The sequence below is a fragment of the Hyperoodon ampullatus genome, assembly GCF_949752795.1.
Source record: "Hyperoodon ampullatus genome assembly, chromosome: 3".
In the NCBI taxonomy this organism is placed as follows: Eukaryota; Metazoa; Chordata; class Mammalia; order Artiodactyla; family Ziphiidae; genus Hyperoodon; species Hyperoodon ampullatus.
In genome coordinates, this window is record NC_136916.1 from 158,031,051 (window position 1) to 158,050,662 (window position 19,612).

At 37.3% G+C, this 19,612-nt stretch overlaps 1 protein-coding gene across 4 annotated transcripts in view; it reads right to left on the bottom strand.

Annotated features, from left to right (window-relative positions):
- CEP128 (centrosomal protein 128) overlaps positions 1-15,299 on the bottom strand; it is a gene marked incomplete at both ends in the record, with an annotated part of 391,525 nt that extends 376,226 nt beyond the window's left edge. For 3 of the 4 annotated variants that reach the window (XM_079700919.1, XM_079700917.1, XM_079700918.1), the window contains 2 exons: positions 13,364-13,450; positions 15,138-15,284. In XM_079700919.1, the coding sequence (XP_079557045.1) occupies positions 13,364-13,450; positions 15,138-15,284 (234 nt within the window). Of the gene's footprint in view, positions 1-13,363; positions 13,451-15,137 lie in introns of all 4 variants that reach the window. The other variant, XM_079700920.1, reaches the window with a different exon arrangement.
- Between the last annotated feature and the right edge of the window lie 4,313 nt (positions 15,300-19,612).

A 19,612-nucleotide genomic window follows, 5' to 3' on the forward strand; every position in this document is an offset into this window, starting at 1 on the left:
CAACCGTAGGCACATTGATTAAGTGCTTTCTGCTTGACTTTCCTTCACTGCCCGTTTCTCCACAGAATGCCAAGCTTGATCTGGCAATACACTGCAGAATAGATTGGTTGTAGAGTTAATTTTATCAGCTCTATTTTGGTTCCTTACAGTCTATTAAAACTAGAACAAAGAGAAGGAGGAGGACAAAAAAGGAGGTGGAAGAGGTGGAGGAGGGGAGTTTTATAAAATTAGAGTGCAAATTTATGGTTTGCATACTTTTCTGGTCCCACCGTCTGTTGCTGAAATGTATTTTTTAAATGGTTGCTGCTATCTTATTTTTTATTTACCAGAAAGATCATTATCTCTGACTGCTATCCCTAACCTCTGTCCATAGGCTGATTTATGGAAATATAAGTCTATACTAATACTTCTGAAATTTAGAAATTCCCTTTCAAATGATACATCATATTTATTTATGTGACTATTTTATTTTTAAATGAGATCTCATATATTCGAAGCCCATACAGCAAACATATTCTAACAATTTTTAAAAATTTTTTGAAGTATTTCCATATAATATTCTGAATGTTATTAAATGAGCATACATGGGGGCTTCCCTGGTGGTCCAGTGGCTAAGACTCTGAGCTCCCAATGCAGGGGGGCTGGGTTCGATCCCTAGTCAGAGAACTAGATCCCACATGCTGCAACTAAGAGTTAGCATGCCATAACTAAAGATCCTGCATGCCTCAACTAAGACCCGGTGCAGCTAAATAAATAAATTTTTTTTTTTTAAATGAGCATGCATGGAAAATGGAATGTGCTCTTAATAGTACATTATTGTATTTTGGGTGGACAGACAATATAATCATGAACATAAGGGCAAAAAATCAGCATTATGTATGCTGTCTAATTTAGCATATACTTTGAAGTCAAAACAATCAGATACACCTATCACTGTGAACGTTACAACACATTATGTTGTTTATACTCACAATAATACACAAAAGAAACTGAAGTTAGGCCCAATGAATTCAAGGAAAGGAAAGGAAGAATACTGAGTGCCTATAATGTACCAAGTAGTTAATCTATATTAAGAATATAGCAAATACTTGAAGATAGGGATTACTGGATGAATTAAAGAAGTAACAAGAACATAAATGTTTAGCAAGTGTCTAAAACAGCGTGACTACTTCAATAAATGTTAGTTATAATAAGGCATATATACTTAGGCTCATTTTTCAGATGATTAAACTCAAGTTCAGAAAGGTTTAATAACTTGCCCAAAGTCACTGAAATGGTTTCTAGTGGAAAAAAATCAGGATTCAATTTTAAGTCTGACTCCAAAGTCTACATTTTTCTACTAGCCTCAAAGCAAAATTTTGTAAAAATTATTCTCCTGTCTAGTAGTTTCACAAGAAACTTGGCAATAAAATTTTAAACATAAGACTCTAAGAACCTAATTCTTAAGACCTGAAATATATTTACAAAAAAAGGTCCTAACAGAATTCAGTTGTTCCAGTATAATTTCTTACCCATAGATTCTCACTACTTAGCACTGAAGTTGTTAAAAGATGGAACAGTTCTCACCTTTAGGACAATTAGTAGAATTCAGCCAGAGGAAAGGGATGGGTACCTTCAGCTCTGGGATATTACAAATGGCTTGTGCCTGGCTCCAAACCATTAACATTAAGCTTCTGGGCTGTCACTATGTATGTATGACAACTAAAATCCATTGAAAAGAAGAAAAAACCTGGAGTTTATTATTTAACATTCAAATTCTTCCAAAGTTCATATATGCCAGATGGTAACGTCCTATTACTCCCAAAGGGAAATTTTAATCAGAGTACTTAAGTAGAAGAAAAATTACCTATTAATACAAGCCTCTAAGCTCTAATTTGATTTTACTATATTTTAACCACTCTTTACCTTAAAAATGTACTTAATGAATCTGCTGATTTGAATCAAAAGAACTGTATCTTTCTTTATACCAAATATTAATCTACTTTAGCCTCATCAGCTGCAGTCCAAATTTCCACTGCAGAAGGTATTAACTTATTATGTTGAATATTCCTTCTTGAGGGCATTCCATTTTTATGGCATTAACATAAAAACAGACCTGTTCTCTCATGAATAGGAACACACAGCTCTAGAAATGTTCTAAACATTAAGCTAATCAATTGCACTATTTAACACAGGAGTATATGTTCCAAATATTCCCAGTCAACTTCCATATAAAACCAACCCCACAGGTCCTCTTTGGACCAAATGTTCTCAGACCTCCCAAGAAATTTACAGCATGAGAAATAATGCAGGATGACACTTACTTAAGGTCATGAAGTTCATTAAAACCAAAGATCCTAAGTCATACTATCCAACTTAATATGGCTCATTGGTTGGGCTGGCTACAAGAAAGCCTTGTAAAAAAAAAAAAAAAAATCAGTGGTTGTTACTTAGGAAGAAGGGGGAAACCAAGGCTGGTGTAGGCAACCTGTAGAATCCACCACACTGCCTTAAGTGGCAGCTAGAACAGCCAACTTTGGCAAGCCTTCAATGCCAATCCTAGCTCAGCATCAGATTTCTTCCCATTCTGTTTCTGTATTTGTTCCATCTAACTCTCATTCTGGACATTGCACCAACTGTAACATTAATGATTTGTGTGACAATGGGCTTTGGTTTTTCAATTAGTTAAGATAATTTCCAGTTTATAAATGTAAATTATATAACCCTTCACACTTTGAATCCAAAATCCCGATTTTCAGAAAAATTAAATTCATATCATCAATAAAATGTGGGCAAGCACAACTCAATGATGTGAATGAATCCTGATGCTTGGTTTTGGGATAATATCCTATCCTTGGCTCTGTCACTGACTAACTGTGAGACTGTGGGCAAGCTAGTACCCATTCTGTGCCTTAGTATTTTTATCTTGTAAATGAGGATAATAATAGTATCTACCTAATAGGACTGTTGAGAGAATTAAATGAGTTACCACAAAAAAAAAAGGTACCTGTAAACTAAGCTTATGAAGATATTCCCAAAGAGAATATGAAAAGGTAGATGCTACTTCTCTATGAAACACCACACACCCATTGCTGATCCTCTAACACTGCTCAACTCATCACAGAGAGAGGCCTTCACATATTATAAGCAAATAAATAAATTTACAGTTGGAATAAAGATTCAAGAAAACAACAGTGAAATTATGTACATTTCAAGAAAAGGTAGTCAAAAAAGTGACTCATCATGACTCCTGACCCTTACAAAACCAACAGGAATAATTCTCACAATTCTCTTGTTAGGGCAGATCGTCTCAGGAGGAAAGCATTGCACTGAATATTTACATAGCTCCTCACTCACTGGCGAATTGTGTTCACAAAACTGAACCTCCATAAAATAAATATGTAAGTTCATATACAGTTGACCCTTGAACAACATGGGTTTGAACTGCATTGTTCACCTGCGGATTTTTTTCAGTAGTAAATACCACAGTACTACATGATCCAAGGTTCGTTGAATCCATGAACACAGAACCACAGATACAGAGGAATTGCAGAGAGGGAGGAACCTCAGATACCAAGGGCCAACTATAAGTTATACACAAATTTTCAACTGTGTGGAAGGCCAGAGCTCCAAACCCCATGTTGTTCAAAGGTAAACTGTGTATCACTTGTATCCATTTCCTGAGGTTTAGCATTAGTATCATTTATAAAATCTAAGTTAAAAATAAAAGTTCTTGAGATAGCCTCATCCACCAGAGGGCAGACAGCAGAAGCAAGAAGAACTACAATCCTGCAGCCTGTGGAACAAACACCACATTCACAGAAAGACAGACAAGATGAAAAGGAAGAGGGCTATGTACCAAATGAAGGAACAAGGTAAAACCCCAGAAAAACAACTAAATGAAGTGGAGATAGGCAACCTTCCAGAAAAAGAATTCAGAATAATGATAGTGAATATGATCCAGGACCTCGGAAAAAGAATGGAGGCAAAGATCGAGAAGATGCAAAAAATGTTTAACAAAGACCTAGAAAAATTAAAGAAAAAACAAACAGAGATGAACAATACAATAACTGAAATGAAAACTACACTAGAAGGAATCAATAGCAGAAAAACTGAGGCAGAAGAACGGATAAGTGACCTGCAAGACAGAATGATGGAATTCACTGCTGCAGAACAGCATAAAGAAAAAAGAATGAAAAGAAATGAAGACAGCCTAAGAGACCTCTGGGACAACATTAAATGCAACAACATTCGCATTATAGGGGTCCCAGAAGGAGAAGAGAGAGAGACAGGACCCGAGAAAATATTTGAAGAGATTATAGTCGAAAACTTCCCTAACATGGGAAAGGAAATAGCCATGCAACTCCAGGAAGCACACAGAGTCCCATACAGGATAAACCCAAGGAGAAACACGCCGAGACACATAGTAATCGAATTGGCAAAAATTAAAGACAAAGAAAAATTATTGAAAGCACCAAGGGAAAAATAACAAATAACATAAAAGGGAACTCCCATAAGGTTAACAGCTGATTTCTCAGCAGAAACTCTACAAGCCAGAAGGGAGTGGCAAGATATACTTAAAGTGATGAAAGGGAAGAACCTACAACCAAGATTACTCTACCCGGCAAGGATGTCATTGAGATTCGATGGAGAAATCAAAGGCTTTACAGACAAGCAAAAGCTAAGAGAATTCAGCACCACCAAACCAGCTCTACAACAAATGCTAAAGGAACTTCTCTAAGTGGGCAACACAAGAGAAGAAAAGGACTTACAAAAACAAACACAAAACAAGGAAAAAAATGGTCACAGAACTTACATATCGATAATTACCTTAAACATGAATGGAGTAAATGCTCCAACCAAAAGACATAGGCTTGCTGAATAGATTAAAAAACATGACCCATATATATGCTGTCTACAAGAGACCCACTTCAGATCTAGGGACACATACAGGGGATGGAAAACGATATTCCATGCAAATGGAAATCAAAAGAAAGCTGGAGTAGCAATACTCATATCAGATAAAATAGACTTTAAAATAAAGAATGTTACAAGAGACAAGGAAGGACACTACATAATGATCAAGGAATCAATCCAAGAAGAAGATATAACAATTATAAATATATATGCACCCAACATAGGAGCACCTCAATACATAAGGCAACTGCTAACAGCTGTAAAAGAGGAAAGCAACAGTAACACAATAGTGGGGGACTTTAACACCTGACTTACACCAATGGACAGATCATCCAAAAGGAAAATAAATAAAGAAACAGAAGCTTTAAATGACACAACAGACTAGATAGATTAACTGCTATTTATAGGACATTCCATCCAAAAACAGAAGATTACACTTTCTTCTCAAGTGCGCACAGAACATTCTCCAGGATAGATCACATATTGGGTCACAAATCAAGCTTCAGTAAATTTAAGAAAATTGAACTCATATCAAGCATCTTTTCTGACCACAGTGCTATGAGAGTAGAAATCAATTACAGGGGAAAAAACATAAAAAACACAAACACATGGAGGCTAAACACTACATTACTAAATAACCAAGAGATCACTGAAGAAATCAGAGAGGAAATCAAAAAATACCTAGAGACAAATGACAATGAAAACATGACAATCCAAAACCTATGGGATGCAGCAAAAGCAGTTCTAAGAGGGAAGTTTACACCTATACAAGCCTACCTCAAGAAACAAGAAAAATCTCAAACAAACTCTCTAACCTTACACCTAAAGGAACTAGAGAAAGAAGAACAAACAAAACCCAAACTTAGCAGAGGGAAAGAAATCATAAAGATCAGATCAGAAATAAATGAAATAGAAACAAAGAAAACAATAGCAAAGATCAATAAAACTAAAAGCTGGTTCTTTCAGAAGGTAAACAAAATTGATAAGCCATTAACCAGACTCATCAAGAAAAAAAGGGAGAAGCCTCAAATCGACAGAATTAGAAACGAAAAAGGAGAAGAAACAACTGACACTGCAGAAATACAAAGGATCATGAGAGATTACTACAAGCAACTCTATGCCAATAAAATGGACAACCTGGAAGAAATGGACAAATTCTTAGAAAAGTACAACTTTCTGAGACTGAACCAGGAAGAAACAGAAAATATAAACAGACCAATCAGAAGCACTGAAATTAAGACTGTGATTAAAATATTCCAACAAACAAAAGTCCAGGACCAGATGGTTTTCACAGGCGAATTTTATCAAACATTTAGAGAAGAGCTAACACCTATCCTTCTCAAACTCTTCCAAAATACAGCAGAGGGAGGAAAACTCCCCAACTCATTCTACAAGGCCACCATCACCCTGATACCAAAACCAGACAAAGATACTACAAAGATACTACAATTTCTTCTGTAAAGAAAAATACACACCAATATCACTCACGAATATAGATGGAAAAATCCTCAACAAAATACTAGCAAACAGAATCCAACAACATATTAAAAGGATAATACACCATAATCAAGTGGGATTTATCCCAGGGATGCAAAGATTCTTCAATATATGCAAATCAATCAATCTGATACACCATATTAACAAATTGAAGAATAAAAACCATATGATCATCTCAGTAGATGCAGAGAAAGCTTTTGACAAAATTCAACACCCATTTCTGATAAAAACTCTCCAGAAAGTGGGCATAGACGGAACCTACTTCAACATAATAAAGGCCATATGCGACAAACCCACAGCAAACATCATTCTCAACAGTGAAAAACTGAAAGCATTTCCTCTAAGATCAGGAACACGACAAGGATGTCCACTCTCACCGCTATTATTCAACATAGTTTTGGAAGTCCTAGCCATGGCAATCAGAGAAGAAAAAGGAATACAAGGCAGAAAAGAAGAAGTAAACCTGTCACTGTTTACAGATGACATGACACTATACATAGAGAATCCTAAAGATGCCACCAGAAAACTACTAGAGCTAATCAATGAATCTGGTAAAGTTGCAGGATACAAAATTAATGCACAGAAATCTCTTGCATTCCTAAACACTAATGATGAAAAATCTGAAAGAGAAATTAAGGAAACACTCCCATTTACCACTGCAACAAGAAGAATAAAATACCTAGGAATAAACCTAGTAAGGAGACAAAAGACCTGTATGCAGATAACTATAAGACACTGATGAAAGAAATTAAAGATGATACAAGCAGATGGAGAGATATACTATGTTCTTGGATTGGAAGAATCAATATTGTGAAAATGACTATACTACCCAAAGCAATCTACAGATTCAATGTAATCCCTATCAAATTACCAATGGCATTTTTTATGGAACTAGAACAAAAAATCTTAAAATTTGTATGGAGACACAAAAGACCCCGAATAGCCAAAGCAGTCTTGATGGAAAAAACAGAGCTGGAGGAATCAGACTCCCTGACCTCAGACTATACTACAAAGCTACAGTAATCAAGACAATATGGTAATGGCACAAAAACAGAAGCATAGATCAATGGAACAAGATAAAAAGCCCAGAGGTAAACCCACGCACCTAAGGTCAACTAATCTATGACAAAGGAGGCAAGGATATACAATGGAGAAAAGACAGTCTCTTCAACAAGTGGTGCTGGGAAAACTGGACAGCTACATGTAAAAGAATGAAATTAGAACACTCCCTAACACCATAAACAAAAATAAACTCAAAATGGATTAGAGACCTAAATGTAAGACTGGACACTTTAAAACTCTTGGAGGAAACCATAGGAAGAACACTCTTTTTTTTTTTTTTTTTTTTTTTTTTTTGCGGTAGGTGGGCCTCTCACTGTTGTGGCCTCTCCCCTTGCGGAGCACAGGCTCCGGAGCACAGGCTCAGTGGCCATGGCTCACAGGCCTAGCCACTCCGCGGCATGTGGGGTCTTCCCAGACCGGGGCACGAACCCGTGTCACCTGCATCGGCAGGCGGACTCTCAACCACTGCGCCACCAGGGAAGCCCGGAAGAACACTCTTTGACATAAATCACAGCAAGATCTTTTTTGATCCACCTCCTAGAGTAATGGAAATAAAAACAAAAATAAACAAATGGGACCTAATGAAACTTCAAAGCTTTTGCACAGCAAAGGAAACCATAAACAAGACGAAAAGACAACCCTCAGAATGGGAGAAAATATTTGCAAAGGAATCAACAGACAAAGGATTAATCTCCAAAATATATAAACAGCTCATGCAGCTCAATATTAAAAAAACAAACAACCCAATCCAAAAATGGGCAGAAGACCTAAATAGACATTTCTCCAAAGAAGACATACAGATGGCCAAGAAGCACATGAAAAGCTGCTCAACATCACTAATTATGAGAAATGCAAATCAAAACGACAATTAGGTATCACCTCACAACAGTTAGAATGGGCTTCATCAGAAAATCTACAAACAACAAATGCTGGAGAGGTTGTGGAGAAAAGGGGACCCTCTTGCACTGTTGGTGGGAATGTAAACTGATACAGCCACTATAGAGAACAGTATGGAGGTTCCTTAAAAACCTAAAATAGAATTACCATATGATCCAGCAATCCCACTACTGGACATATACCCAGAGAAAACCACAATTCAAAAAGACACATGCATCCCAATGTTCACTGCAGCACTATCTACAATAGCTAGGTCATGGAAGCAACCTAAATGCCCATCAACAGATGAATGGATAAAGATGATGTGGTACATATATACAATGGAATATTACTCAGCCATAAAAAGGAATGAAATTAGGTCATTTGTTGAGACATGTATGGATCTAGAGACTATCATAGAGTGAAGTCAGTCAGAAAGAGAAGAACAAATATCGTATATTAATGCATATATGTGGAACCTAGAAAAATGGTGCAGATGAACCGGTTTTCAGGGCAGAAATTGAGACAAAGATGTAGAGAACAAACGTATGGACACCAAGGGGGGAAAGCCGTGGGGTGTGGGGGTAGTGGTGTGATGAATTGGGTGATTGGGATTGACATGCATATACTGATGTGTATAAAACTGATGACTAATAAGAACCTGCTGTATAAAATACTAAAATAAAATTCAAAAAAGTTTTAAATAAATAAATAAAAATAATAAAAGTTCTTGTCTTCTCTAGAGCAGAATGGCTGATCCCATTTCCTAGGAAATGTCTTATATTTTAAAAGAGAAATGCTAATTTCAACTAGACAATGGATATTTAACATGGAGAAATTTTTTTAACAGTTGAACACTGATTAAAATGGATTAACCATTTTAAAATATTAAATGATATTAAAATTCAATATCCATTCATGATAAAAACTCTTACCAAAGTGGGTATAGGGGGAACATATCTCATAATAATGAAAGCTATTTATGATAAACCCACAGCCAACATAATACTCAACGGCGAAAAGCTGAAAGCCTTCCCACTGAAATCTGGAACACGACAAGGATGCCCTCTCACCACTCCTATTCAACATAGTATTGGAAGTCCTAGCCACAGCAGCCAGACAAGAAAAAGAAATAAAAGGTATCTAAATTGGAAGGGAAGAGGTAAAATTGTCATTATATGCAGATGACATGATACTATATACAGAAAATCCTAAAGACTCAACACAAAAACTACTAGAATTGATAAACGAATTCAGCAAGGTAGCAGGATACAAGCTTAGCATACAGAAATCTGTTGCATTTCTTTGCACTAACAATGAAATATCAGAAAAGGCATGTAAACAAACAATCCCTAACAATCCCTTTTAAAATTGCATCCAAAAACAAGAAAAAGTACTTAGGAATAAACCTGACCAAAGAGGTTTTGAAAGACTTATATGCTGAGAACTATAAAACATTGATAAAAGAAATTGAAGATGACTCAAAGAAATGGAAAGATATCCCACGCTCCTAGATTGGAAGAATTAATATAGTTAAAATGGTAATACAGCCCAAAGCAATCTACAGATTTAATGCAAACCCCATCAAAATACCCATGACATTTTTCACAGAACTACAACAAATAATCCTAAAATTTATATGGAACCATAAAAGACGCAGAATTGCCAAAGCTATCCTGAGGAAAAAGAACAAAGCTAGAGGCATAACCCTCCCAAACTTCAGACAATACTACAAAAAGCTACAGTAATCCAAACAGCATGGTATTGGCACAAAAACAGACATATAGATCAATGGAACAGGATAGAGAGCTCAGAAATAAACGCACATACCGATGGTCAATTAATCTACAACAAAGGAGGCAAGAATACATGATGGAGAAAAGACAGTCTCTTCAGCAAGTGGTGTTGGGAAAGCTGGAAAGTCACATGTAAATCAATGAAGTTAGAACACTCCCTCACACCATACACAAAAATAAACTCAAAATGGCTTAAAGACTTAAATATAAGACATGACACCATAAAACTCCTAGAAGAGAACATAGGAAAAGCATTCTCCAACATAAATCATAGCAATGTTTTCTTAGGTCAGTCTCCCATGGCAATAGAAATAAAAGCAAAAAGAAACAAATGGGACATAATCAAATTTATAAGCTCTTGCACAGCAAAGGAAACCATAAACAAAATGGAAAGACAACCTACGGAATGGGAGAAAATATTTGCAAACAATGCGACAAAGGATTAATTTCCAAAATAAACAAACAGCTCATATAACTCAATAACAACAACAACAAAAAAAAAATCCAATCAAAAAATGGGCAGAAGACCTAAATAGACATTTCTCCAAAGAAGACATACAGACGGCCAGTAGGCATATGAAAAGTTGCTCAACATTACTAATTATTAGAGAGATGAAAGTCAAAGCTGCAGTGCGGTATCACCTCACACCAGTCAGAATGGCCATCATTAAAAAGTCTGCAAATAATAAATGCTAATGAGGGTGTGAAGAAAAAGGAACACTCCTACACTGTTGGTGGGAAAGTAAACTGGTGCAGCACTATGGAAAAAGGTATGGATGTTCCTTAAAAAACTAAAAATAGAATTGCCATAAGATCCAGCAATCCCACTCCTGGGCATGTATCCAGAAAAAACTCTAATTCAAAAAGATGCATGCACCCCAATGTTCATAGCAGCAGTACTTACAATAGCCAAGACATGGAAGCAACCTAAATGTCCATCAACAGATGAATGGATAAAGAAGATGTGGTATATACATATATATAATGGAATACTACTCAGCCATAAAAAATGAAATAATGCCATTTGCAGCAACATTGGATGAACCTAGAGATTATAATACTAAGTGAAGTAAGTCAGAAAGAGGAAGACAAATATCATATGATATCACTTATATGTGGAAACTAAAAGATGATACAAATGAACTTATTTACAAAACAGACTCAGACATAGAAAACTATGGTTACCGAAGGGGAAAGGGGGTGGGTGAGGGATTAATTAGGAATGTGAGATTAGCAGATACAAACTATTATATATAAAGTAGATAAACAGGGTCCTACTCTATAGCACAGGGAACTATATTCAATATCCTATAATAAACCAGAATGGAAAAGAATATTAAAATATATATGCATGTGTGTGTAACTGAATCACTTTGCTGTACACCAGAAACTAACACATTGTAAATTAACTATACCTCAATAAAATAATAATTATAATAATAATAATTTGAAAGTGGATTAGCCTATTACAGGCTGTTGAAAAAAAATAGCAGGTTCTACAACAAGAGAACTTGCATGAGCTGGAGCACAGTCTCAAAAAGAAAGAAACAAACAAATCACTCTCCAGGGTCCCTCCCTAGACAGAACACACAATAATTAAAATTTTTTAAATAGAGGATAATACTATCATGTACTTAGAGGACTTAAAGAATACAAATAGAAAGATTCAGATAAATCACATGATAGTTGGCACATTACATACACTCATTTTTAGGTATGCCCATTTTACTGCTATATTTCGTAACAGTAAGAATTTTAATGCTAAGAAAGCAATTTTCACTGAGCAGCCCATCAGATTCACTTGTTGTGAGAAATACTCTTTCTGAGTTGCACATCTTCCCATAGATTACAGCAGGTGCCCCCCAGGTTACTTACAGGTGGTAGGGTGGAAATAATTGCTCTATCGAGGGAGTGTAATATAAGGCAATGAGTGACATCCCCCTCTGGCATGCCGGGAGCAGAAATCACTGAGAGACAACTACTTTAACAGAACAAGAATTTGAGGAAGCTAAGGGGAAGACTCTAGACCAGACAAGGAACAGGCTAAAGTAAAAGGAAAGAATCTTATTTTCCTGTGTCCTATTTTAAATGAGTGGCTTTGCAGTCTAGGTACTTACAACTCAGATGGGAAAGAAATACCTGTTGAGCTTATCTACTTCCCATGTATAAAACTACTCCCCCAGAGCTCAGCATTATTCAATTCTAGGCCTACCAATTCTAGGAGAACACATTCTATGTTTTAAAAGCTTACCTGTACAGAAGTTTCACTTAATACATAGTTTTATTTCCCAATTGCTCAATTCAAGGGAAATTCGTCTAATATTCAACCTGACAAAGTAGGTTTTTCTCTGCTACTAGTTAATGATGGTTTTAATTTTTTACTAATAAAGTAAAGAGCAAAGAATTCACTCCCATTAATAAGGTAGTTAAATCTAAAACATTTCATGAGCTACCCAAATATACAAAATCTATGGCCCCATCTGAAAATATGCCATAAATCATAAAAATTTGGTAGATACAAGAAAGTCCAAGTTTATTTTCTAAATGAAAGTAGTAAAAAAAAACCTTATGAGAGAAAATATGTTCCCTGTGCTCAAGCAATTAGCTTCCGATTACAAGCAAATGATGACTATACTTCTGTTTTGTAAAAAGAAAATAACAAATAATCAATTAAACTTGGGACTTATGTGACAACTCAGTACAGCACAGATATATATAAAACTATCATTACAGCACACATGTAATATTAATCTTATTAGAGTGTATACTCATAATTAGAAACATGAAGGAATAAATTTAATTGGTTTTCTAAGAGTTTACAGAAGATGAGTTAGCAAATTCCAAAAGAAGGAAATAAGAGACAGAATTAGCAAAATATTAATTAAAAAAAATATTCATTTTGGGGAATTCCCTGGTGGTCCAGTGGTTAGGACTCCACGCTCTCACTGCCGAGGGCCCGGGGTTCAATCTCTAGTCAGGGAACTAAAATCGCACAAGCCATGTGGCGCAGCCAAAAAAAAAAAAGTAAAGCTTTCAAATTCAATAGAATCTAATCTATATAAACTAGCTGGCAAGCCATCTGACAAGCTAAATTTAAACTATAAAATAATAAAGCAGTTGAAAAGCTAAAGCTATTCACAGTGGTTAAGTCCTTTATCTCCCATTCATACTCCTCAACAACTAAATTTCCAAAAAGGTGGGTAAGAGAAAATGCAAACATATGTAAACATTCTTACATGTTCTATAGCCCCCGCCTGTCCATTACTATAGTCTCGATACTGTCCAAGCATCTGGTCGACTTGCCGCAGGTTCCGACTGGTGTCCTAAAGAAAGAAAGTGGACTTTATTAATTGCTCCAAACAGTGTTTTCCCCAATCAATCTTAGCGGCATATCAAACAGCTGGGTCACCCGTTTGCAAAAGGTACAATTTATATAATAATTAAGTTGGGTATCAATATACTTCATAAATATCAAATAAATCTTATTAACAGCACTGACAGAGAAACTCACATCCATCTGCAATTTACTTGTGTGAAATCTGAAGCACAAAATTTCAATCCTTATCCAAGTTTCCATAATAAGTTGGCAACAAAACCATAAATTGGAAAAGAATCCTCATCGTCAATTTGTGCACCTCAACTAATTCAGACCCTGTTTATAGAAGAGAAATCCTGAGAAAAATCTAGTCGATTGTGTTCACGACAAGCAAATCATTAGGATCAATGTTATTTCAGTTATTACTTTACCTCAAGAAATCCATTAAGAGAAAAGAAAACAAAGAATCCTTTAACTTTTAGCTATAAAATTTGTTTGTAATTACAATAAAAATGGTTTCCACCTAAATATGCTAGGTTTCACCTGAGAGGTAAATGGAGGCATTTCTTTCAAAAATATATACTTACTAATATGTTTCAGTAGCGGGAAAGTAGAAGAATTTGTACTGCAAAAATCCAATATTATGTTAATTTAAATAAGTTTAGAAAGAAAAAGGCTCCTGAGTTTTAAATCAAATTATGGTTTCTCCACCAGAAATTAGCCTCTTCTTATCTAAGCATACTAACCCAAAGCAATTGAAAGCCAAAATCCATGTTTATCCAGGCAAAACGGAAGTAAGAGATTAAAGGGTAGGAAAAAAAGTCTGAGTTTTCTTTTTGCCCTTCCTCCACCTCTTTTCCAAAGCCCTTTCCTATGGAGGGAATGTAAACTGCTTCCACTCAAACTTCCAAACACTGTCAAAAATTAGCCTCTAAATACAAATGGCATCTCAGTATCATTCATCCATGAATAATTTACCTACCCAAAATATGAACAACTTCTCTAAAGGCAAATGTCCACAAGAAGCTAAACTATGGTAATAATTCCTATTGGTTTCACTCCCACAGTATTTTATTTGGAAATACTGCCTTATCCCCAAACATTTCCACAACCTATCATATATTTCAAATATATCTTTACTGACTGTGTCAGGCAGAATAATGCCCTGAAAGATGTCCAAGTCCTAATCCCTCGAACCTATGTATATGTTTCCTTATATGGCAAAAGGGATTTTGCAGCTATGATTAAGTTAAGAACCTTGAGATGAGGAGATTATCCTGGATTACTGGGTGGACTCAATCACAAGCATCCTTAAAAGTGGAAGACGGAAGCAGAAGAGTAGTCAGAGTGATATGATGTAAGAAGTACTCAACCCACCCTTCCTGGCTTTGAAGAGGAAGGAAGGAGCTACAAAACAAGGAATGTGGGCAGCCTCTAGAAGCTGGAAAAGGAACAGATATTTCCCTAGGGCCTCCAAAAAGGAATACAGCCCTACTGACATCCTGCTTTCAGTCCAATGAAACCAGGGTCAGATTCTGACCTACAGAACTGTAAGTAAATTAATTTCTGGGTTTTTTAGACATTAGTTTTGTGCAAATTTGTTATCGTGGCATAAAAAATGAATACACTGACCGAAACCATTTCTTAGCTCAACCTAGTTAAAATCTTTTACATGCAACCATTGCCAAACTAACCTGTAAAGTACTTGTTATAGTGTTGACCTTCTCAGTGACATCCACAGTAGGACGATTTCGAGTTTCCCTGTGTATTGAACTGGCAGCCCATCGACCCAATCGGTCACGAGAGCGGAAGTGGTCTGAATCGTTGGAGGATCCTGCCATTGAGGTGCAAAAATCCTTAAAAATAAATCCAGGTCAAGGTCAATCAAATGGTAAAGAGCACAGAAAAAAGAGATTAATTAAACTATTTACTTCTTGATCTTTTAAAGGATTTATTACATTAGCCCTTTGCCATATCATAATTTCTAACACATACCTTGAAAACACAAGTCACTTCCACATGTAATTCTCCCTCCTTTGTTTTTTCTGGTTTATGAGCAATTCCTCAGACATTTACAACTCCAAATAATAATAATCACTTAGTTTTGTGCAATGCTCCTAAATTTTATAAGCTCTTTCACATACAGTATCTCACATAACTCTACCAACAACACTGTAAGGTATATGAGACACGTAGATTGGTATCTCTACAATGAAAGAAAAAAAAAAAAACACAGATATTCTCTAAGGCTAGAACCTGCAGGTCTCAATATTAGTCTGATGTCCATTCTTTTTTCTTTAATTTATTTATTTTATATTTTTGGCTGCATTGGGTCTTTGTTGCCGCGCACAGGCTTTCTCTAGTTGCAGCAAGCTGGACCTACTCTTTGTTGCGGTGTGCAGGCTTCTCATTGCGGTGGCTTCTCTTGTTGCAGAGCATGGGCTCTAGGTGCATAGGCTTCAGTAGCTGTGGTGCACAGGCTTAGTGGTTGTGGCTCACGGGCTCTAGAGCACAGGCTCAGTAGTTGTGGAGCGCGGGCTTAGTTGCTCCGCGGCATGTGGGATCTTCCCCGACCAGGGCTTGAACCCATGTCCCCTTCATAGGCAGGTGGATTCTTAACCACTGCACCGCCAGGGAAGCCCTAGTCTGCTGTCCATTCTACTAAGCTATGAGAACATGTGTATCTTTAAACAAAAATACAACACACACAAAATGACCTAAAATAAAAGAATTCCATTCACTGTACAGTGAGCACTCTCATACACCTTAATTTAAAATATAGTAGAATTAAACAAATGCAGTAACAGAGGTACAAACTCTACAATAACAAGTGTATGAGAAGATGGAATCTCCAACATCTCCACCAAAACAGAAGGCCAAACATCCTGAATATAATCTCATCAGTAGAAAAGTCTCTAAATATGCTTTCCGCCCATCCTTACCTCGATTTTCAATCTAATGCAAAAGAAAATTATTTCACGCAAGATGATCTCAAAAGTTTCAGAATACCTTTTATAGAAATTGAAGAAATGAAATATATTTGTAACAAAGAAGCATTAGAGAAAATTCAATTATCAAAAGTGAAAGTTTGAGTATTCCAATAATTTCATTTTCTGCTTAATAGACGGTTAACATAATCTTTATTTTAACATTAATTGTTATAATCGTCCTAAAATCTATATGGCCAGTTTTCTGGCCTTTTAAATACAGTATGATGAAACCTCTCTTTAATAATCAAGAATATTCTGAAATTTCTGGATCTTTATTCTGAATGCATCTGGGAAGTACATGACCATACATCTAAAGCCAAGATAAAGGAAATTTGCTAAATATGTATAGATTCTCGAGCATTTAATGAAAGTAGTCATGTTTTTAAAATATTAAATAAAATAAAACTAAATAAAAAGATAAGCAAGGAAGCTTGCTGTGAGTTTAGGTTTTTCAAAGTGAAATAGTCTGTCCTTGTAGCACCAGGAAAAGAATCAACGGAACATCCAACGTCTTTGAACTGGCTGAGACAGGGCTAGCAAACACCTGTCACACTCGAGCCTCTCTTCTGCCCAGGCCTCTCAACTTCCTTCCTCACGTCTCTTCTCTGGTTCTCGCCCCCTTTCCCTGTCTAGAAGTACAAAGGTACAGTGCCCACGATGTAGCTCTCTAACGTCAGAAAACATGAATAAGAAACAGGCCTGAAGCAATTGTTTGGCTACAATTTTGCAGGATCACAACTGTTTAAATCCAAAAGAATAAACTTAAGAAGAAATCTTAAATGTAAAGTTCACCTTTCTACTTAGGAAATCATGGGGGTGTGTGTGTGTGTGTCTTTGCACACCTGTGCACACTCATATGAGCACACCCATAAACCTATGTATGCCACATGACCTAAAATCATTTGCTCTATTTAAATGTACTTTCCAACATTTTCCATTAGTGAAAACAGGAAAAATCAACATTTTCTGAGAGCCTGCTACAATGCTAAGTACTATATAGATGCTCACACAGACAATCCAACTTAATTCTCATAATAACTTCTTAAAATGGGCAGTTAACCCCTAATCTATCGAGGATGCTGAGGGGGAGCTGTTAAGTAACAAGTCCAACACCATATAATGATTTTAAGTGGCAGACCAAGGATGCAGACCCAGGATTCAGCCAGGCTTCTCCACCTTCGGTATTCTCTTCATTCTACTTTGCTCTGCTGTCTCCTAAACACTACTTACGAACATTCTTAACAGTTAGTAAAAATCATTAAAGGCAGCAGCAGGCCATGGCTCACATGTTGTCTACAGCCTCTTCAACCCCCTCTCATTTCATTTAAGCATAAAAATATCAAAATGAGGGAGGCTGGGAATCAAGTAGCAATATGAAATCTGTATTAGGCACCAGGAAAAAAAACTAAGTGACATATCTATGCTGCATATAATAAAGAGCCTTGAAAACAAATCAAACCATTGGCCTCAGAGTAAAGGGGTTTTTATTTCCTGTTCCTTCTACTTCTTGTATAATGGAAAATAATAATTATGCCTGGAGCTGTCAAAATTTTGTATCTAAAAGTATAATGAGTTTCATTTTAATAAGTCAAAATTCTGGAAACTAAACTGGAGTTAGGATACCACCATGCAGAATAAAAAGGTAACATTGAAAACCAGATGTTAACTATAATGGCTACTGGTGAGAGCAGGAAACAAGATAACCATCTATGAGACAACCTGATTTTTTTGAGTACCAAACTTTTAATAATAATCAGGTATTGAGCCGGAGGAAGATGGCGGAAGAGTAAGACGCGGAGATCACCTTCCTCCCCACAGATACATCAGAAATTCATCTACACGTGGAACAACTCCAACAGAACACCTACTGAACGCTGACAGAAGACCTCAGACCCCCCAAAAGGCAAGAAACTCCCCACATACCTGGGTAGGTCAAAAGAAAAAAAGAATAAACAGAGACAATAGGATATGGACGGGACCTGCACCAGTGGGAGGGAGCCGTGAAGGAGGGAAGGTTTCTACACACTACAAGCCCCTTCGAGGGCGGAGACTGCAGGTGGCGGAGGGGGAAAGCTTCGGAGTAGCGGAGGAGAGCACAGCAACAGGGGTGTGGAGGGCAAAGCAGAGAGATTTTGGCACAGAGGATCGGTGCCCTCAGGCACACACCAGCCCGAGAGACTTGTCTGCTCGGCCGCCAGGGCGGGCGGGGCTGGGAGCTGAGGCTCGGGTATCGGCTTTCAGTCGGAGCGCAGGGAGAGGTCTGGGGCTGGCGGCAGGAAGAGACCCTGAAGGGGTTAGTGCTAGCCCGGAGGGAGTCCGGGGAAAGGGTCTGGAGCTACCGGAGAGGCAAGAGACTTTTTTCCCTTTTGTTGCCTGGTGCGCGAGGAGAGGGCATTCCCCTCCCTCCCCTCTGCCTGAGTGAGCCAGAGCCCCCGAATCAGCGGCTCCTTTAAACCCGTCCTGTCTGAGCGAAGAACGGACGCCCTCCGGCGACCTACGCGCAGAGGCGGGGCCAGGTCCAAGGCTGAGACCCGGGAGCTGTGAGAGCAGAGACAGGGAAATCTCCCTGTGCAGCCTCCGAGGCAGCGGATTAAAGCTCCACGGTCCATTTGATGTGCCCTGCGTCTGTGGAGTGCATGAATGGACAGCGAATCATCCCAAATTGAGGAAGTGGACCTTGAGAACAAGATTTAAGACTTTCCCCCCCCTTTTTTTTCCTCTTTTTACAACGAATTATCTCAAATTAAGGAGGTGGACTTAGCAAGATTTCAGACTTTTCGCCCTTTTCCTCTTTTTACAACGAATTATCCCAAATCGAGGAGGTGGACTTGGAGAGCAAGATTTTTGATTTTTCCCCCTGCTCTCTTTTTGTGAATGTGTATGTGTAATCTTCTGTGTAAGATTCTCTCTGTATAGCTTTGCTTCCACCATATGTCCCAGGGTTCTTTCGGTCCGTGTTTTTTTTCAATAATTGCTTTTTAATTTTAATAACGCTACTATATTTCATACTTTATTCTATTTTACTTTACCTGCTCTTTCTTTTTTTCCTCCCTTCCCTTCCTCCCTCCCTCCCTCCGCTCCTCCTTTCCTTCTTTCTTTTTCTTTCCTCCATCCCTCCCTCCCTCCCACCCTTCTTCTTTCCACTTTCTTTTTCTTTCCTTCCTCCCTCCCTCCCTCCC